This window comes from Nematolebias whitei, chromosome 2 (genome assembly GCF_014905685.2).
Source record: "Nematolebias whitei isolate Nwh7 chromosome 2, NemWhi1, whole genome shotgun sequence".
NCBI lineage: Eukaryota > Metazoa > Chordata > Actinopteri > Cyprinodontiformes > Rivulidae > Nematolebias > Nematolebias whitei.
In genome coordinates, this window is record NC_056499.1 from 56,288,605 (window position 1) to 56,293,203 (window position 4,599).

Genomic DNA, 4,599 nt, shown 5'->3' on the forward strand with positions numbered 1-4,599 from the left:
ACACTGACACTCTGAGAAGCTCTTTTTATACCCAATCATGTTGTCAATTGACCTAATTAGTGTTAATTGGTCTTCCAGCTGTTCCTTATATGCTCAATTTCCTTTTTCCAGCCACTTATTGCTACTTGTCCCAACTTTTTGGGGATTTGTTGACACTGTGAAATTTTGAATCAACATATTTTTCCTTTAAAATGTTACATTTACTCAGATTAAAATTTTGATCTGTCATCTATGTTATATTACAAATAAAATATTGACATTTGCCATCTCCACATCATTGCATTCAGTTTTTATTCACAATTTGTTTAGTGTCCCAACTTTTTTGGAATCCGGTTTGTATACGAGCCTCCTATTGGATAATTACTACATGGGTGATTATCTTTCAGCTGCAACAAGTTATTTAACCCCCACTGGTGCAATGAGTTGTTTCTCGCTTCTTAAACAACCATGTGGAAAGACTCATGGTGTGGTCTTGGAAAAGATGTCAGTCTGTTTGAGAAGGGTCAAATAATTGGCATGAAGCAGAGAAAACATCTAAGAAGATTGTAGAAACTACTAAAATTGGTTTAAGAAATGCCCAACGCATTATTAAAAACTGGAAGGATAGTGGGGACCCATAGACTTCGAGGAAGAAATGTGGCCAGAAAAAAATCCTAAATGATTGTGATCGATCACTTAAATGTTTGGTGAAATCAAATGGAAGAAAAACAGCAGCAGCACTCAGGGCTATGTTTAATAGTGAAAGTAAGAACATTTCCACACGCACTATGTGAAGGGAACTCAAGGGATTGGGACTGAACAGCTGTGTAGTCTTAAGAAAACCACTAATCAGTGATGCTAACTGGGGAAAAAAAAGGCTTCAATTTGCTAGGGAGCCTAAAGATTGGACTTTGGAGCAATGGAAGAAGGTCATGTGGTCTGATGAGTCCAGACTGACCCTGTTCCAGAGTGATGGGTGCATCAGGGTAAGAAGAGAGGCAGGTGAAGTGATGCACCCATCATGCCTAGTGCCTACTGTACAAGCCTGTGGGAGCAGTGCTATGACCTGGGGTTGCTGCAGTTGGTCAGGTCTAGGTTCAGCAACAGTTTGTGCTCAAAGAATGAGGTCAGCTGACGACCTGAATATACTGAATGACCAGGTTATTACATCAATGGACTTTTTTCCTCCCTGATGGCACGGGCATATTTCAAGATGACAATGCCAGGATTCTTTGGGCTCGAATTGTGAAAGAGTGGTTCTGGGAGCATGAGACATCATTTTCACACATGGATTGGCCACCACAGAGTCCAGACCTTAACCCCATTGAGAATCTTTGGGATGTGTTGGAGAAGGCTTTGCGCAGTGGTCAGAATCCGCCATCATCAATGCAAGATCTTGGTGAAAAATTATTGCAACAGTGGATGGAAATAGATCTTGTGGCATTGCAGAACCTTATCGAAACAATGACACAGAATACATGCTGTAATCACAGCTAAAGGCGGACCAACGTAATATTAGTGTGTGATAGTGGTGTAACGGTACATGTGGGTATATTGAACCATTGCGGTACAACATGTTCGGTTCGGTCCACATGCGTACCTTTTCAGTTATTTTTTTCATTATTATTTTGCTATTAATTGTTGCATAGTCTTGCAGCACGCGTAGCATTAGCAGCCTAGCAGGAGACCATTTCATCTTGTTGTGGTCTCCTGTTTGGGAACATTATGGCTTTCTTGTTAAAACTCAACAATGGGAAAAGAAAAGTGGACAAATCCAAAGCTGTGTGTCGAGATTGTTTCACGGAGATTGGATCTGCATCAGGCAACACGTCTAACTTGTTAATGCGCTTGAAACAACATCATCCGAATATGAACATAGCTTTGTGCAAAGAGCGATAACAGCAGCATTTAAACAACCTTCATCAGGTATGAGTTGTAAATTTAATAAAAAGTTGTTTTTCTGACCGTTTGAACTATTATATAAATAGTGTTTTTGATCACTTGGGAAGCCTGAGAGGAGGATTTACTTGCAGAACTATAATGAAGTGTTTTTGCAGAAAGGAATGTTCTTATCACTTGGAACTTAAAAGAATTGTGATGAAGTGTTTTTTGCTTATCACTGGGAAGCCTGAGAGGAGGATTTTGGCCCATCCTCCTCACACGCTACCTTGAAGTTTCTGAGTTTCAAGTAAGCATGTTTTTCCTCAGATAAGATAAGTCTTCACTCCCTCCACGCAGATGTAAAGGAGTTACCGCTTTTTGGAATGCAGCTCTGAGTTTCGAGTAAACATGTTTTGTTTCACTGGGAAACACTCTCATGTGATGTAAAGAGAGGGAGAGAATAAAAAAGAAGAAGCACTTGGACCAGGTTAGAGTCTGCTGTGAGTCTACCGATCGGGACGTCCAGCTGTGTTGGTGTGTGCTCTGCCTAGGCTGTCCGGCTCTCCAGTCTACGTGTCACGGTGAGAGTTTTTTTTACATCAATACTTGTGAGATTGTACATCTGAGTGTGATTGTACCTTGCTTTGCTTTTTATGCTGTAATCTGTGGCGGAATAATAAAGACAATTATTCTAGCAGAACAGTATCTGAGTATTTTCTTTTTGTCCATCGTGCTGATCACTCTTCCGAATCCTGGTTTTATTTAAATAAATAACACAAAATAAGGTAATTCAGATCAGTCCAAAGCAATAACACAAGCTGTATGAGTTTTTAAAGCTCTGGATCTATGTCTGAATGTTGTTGATGCGCCGGCTTTAACATATGATTAAAGTTCTTGAGCCCCACTACCAACAACATCCCATCATGTCAACACTTCAGCCAAAAAGTTGTAGCAGCACTTTATGAAAAAGCTAAAACTGAACGTCAACAAGCCCGACCCCAGATTTAAAGCCCTGCCCTGATGATGATGATGAGCGAGAGATTCAACCACCTCATAACAGAAATGATGACCGTGAAAGAGGCAATGTTATTGTATTATTGTGATCTAATTAACTTTTTAAAATTAACATTATAACCTTATTAACTAATTTTTTTTTACCTCTTTGTGTTTACAGTCTGAGGATGTCACCGAGAGCTGAGTCTTCTTCAGGGAATATTTTTATTTATTTTTATACAAACATCTTTTTTACTTGGCATATTTTCAAAATAAACATTTTGTAAATCTTTATTTGGGCCTTTTTTGTACCAAAAATTAACCGAACCAAGCCCTCCTTGAAACTGAACGGAACCGAAATGTGATTTTAGTGTACCATTACACCCCTAGTGTGTGACCTTTTTTTTTTTGGTGGCAACTTTTTTTTTTTTTTTTTTTTTTGGCCAGGCAGTGTATAAGCCAAACATTAAAACAACACTGCACATCTTCTTAATTCAACTCTACAAGTTTGTGGTGTTTCTGAACCTGCAAGATGTCTTTAGTTAAAGCAACATGTCTGCAGACAAAATGCAGTTTGGTCCAGCTGCTGTCATTTTGTTTGATTAATGATAACTTGACCCACATCCTGCAGTTCACCTACAGACTGCTGCTGAGACTAATGGAAACAATCAGACTAAACCAAAAGCCCCAGGTTCGATCCCCAGTCACTGCACATCACGTGGCGTCTCTGGGCAGCACGCCTCATCCCCAAAATGCCCCCCGGGCGCTTTCAATAGCTGCCCACTGCACCACCTGGTGGTGGATGGGTTAAATGCAGAGACTAATTTTGCCATTGTATGGAAACATACAGTGCTGACATTGTGATGACATTATTATTATTATTAAATAAACCAGACTCCTGCAGACAAGCTTCATGCCTGTTTGGATGTGCACAGATTTTAGTTACAGCTGCTGTTAAAGACACATTAGGTCTTTAGACAGGCCTCACAGTCGGTTTACTCACTGCAGCTCTTTGTGCTCAGGTCCTGCTGAAGTGTGGCTATGTGTCTGTACCAGCGCAAAGCGTGGATGTGCTGTGGATCAGGGGGCCGGGAGAGGAGTCTAAAGGCTGTCAGGTCAGCCTGGGAGGGACTGAACCCTGCCAGGTAGCTGCGTGGGATGAGGTAGTCATTCAGGGCCACTGTCAGCTCATCCTCCTCATTTATCTGCAGCAAGAAGCCAAACTCAAACGCTGCAGAAACAAGAGGGCAAACATTCACAGTTAGGGCTGGGCCATATATCGTTCACGATAATACCGGTTAAAAAAAGCTTGCCCAGGCAAATAAATGATATCATGATATGCTAATTTCATGAGTAATACGTCAGGGTGCCCCACCACATTAACAGAACCAAGCGCGCCGAACGACAAAACCAAACTGAGCCCCACCCCACCTGTCGGTACTGGCGTAACGCTAAGTAGTTGCGCGTAATACTAGCTAGCTAAAAAGCTAAAAACAAAACGTACAGCTCGGCTGCATCTCTCCATCCAGCTTTAAACTGCAGGTACAGACAGCTCAGCTATCTCTCCCTCCCCCCATCCCGCTCTGAGCTGCCGGTGCGGGCGCAGCTCTCGGCTGCGTCTCCCCCGCTCTAAACTGCCAGTACAAACACGCACAGGTCTGTCTCTTAGTTCCACAGTCCATGGACCAAGAACAGAGCCAGGTGATCAGAGACAGAGCATCAGAGAAATGAATCATTCCTGCAGGA

General features: G+C 41.9%; 1 protein-coding gene across 1 annotated transcript in view; it reads right to left on the reverse strand.

Annotated features, from left to right (window-relative positions):
• cars1 (cysteinyl-tRNA synthetase 1) overlaps window positions 1-4,370 on the reverse strand; it is a 232,039-nt gene extending 227,669 nt beyond the window's left edge. Inside the window, exons 1-2 of the mRNA XM_037694988.1 lie at window positions 4,358-4,370; window positions 3,857-4,084 (exon numbers count right to left, since the gene is read on the reverse strand). Coding sequence (XP_037550916.1) covers window positions 3,857-4,084; window positions 4,358-4,370 — 241 coding nt within the window. The remainder of the gene's footprint in view (window positions 1-3,856; window positions 4,085-4,357) is intronic.
• Between the last annotated feature and the right edge of the window lie 229 nt (window positions 4,371-4,599).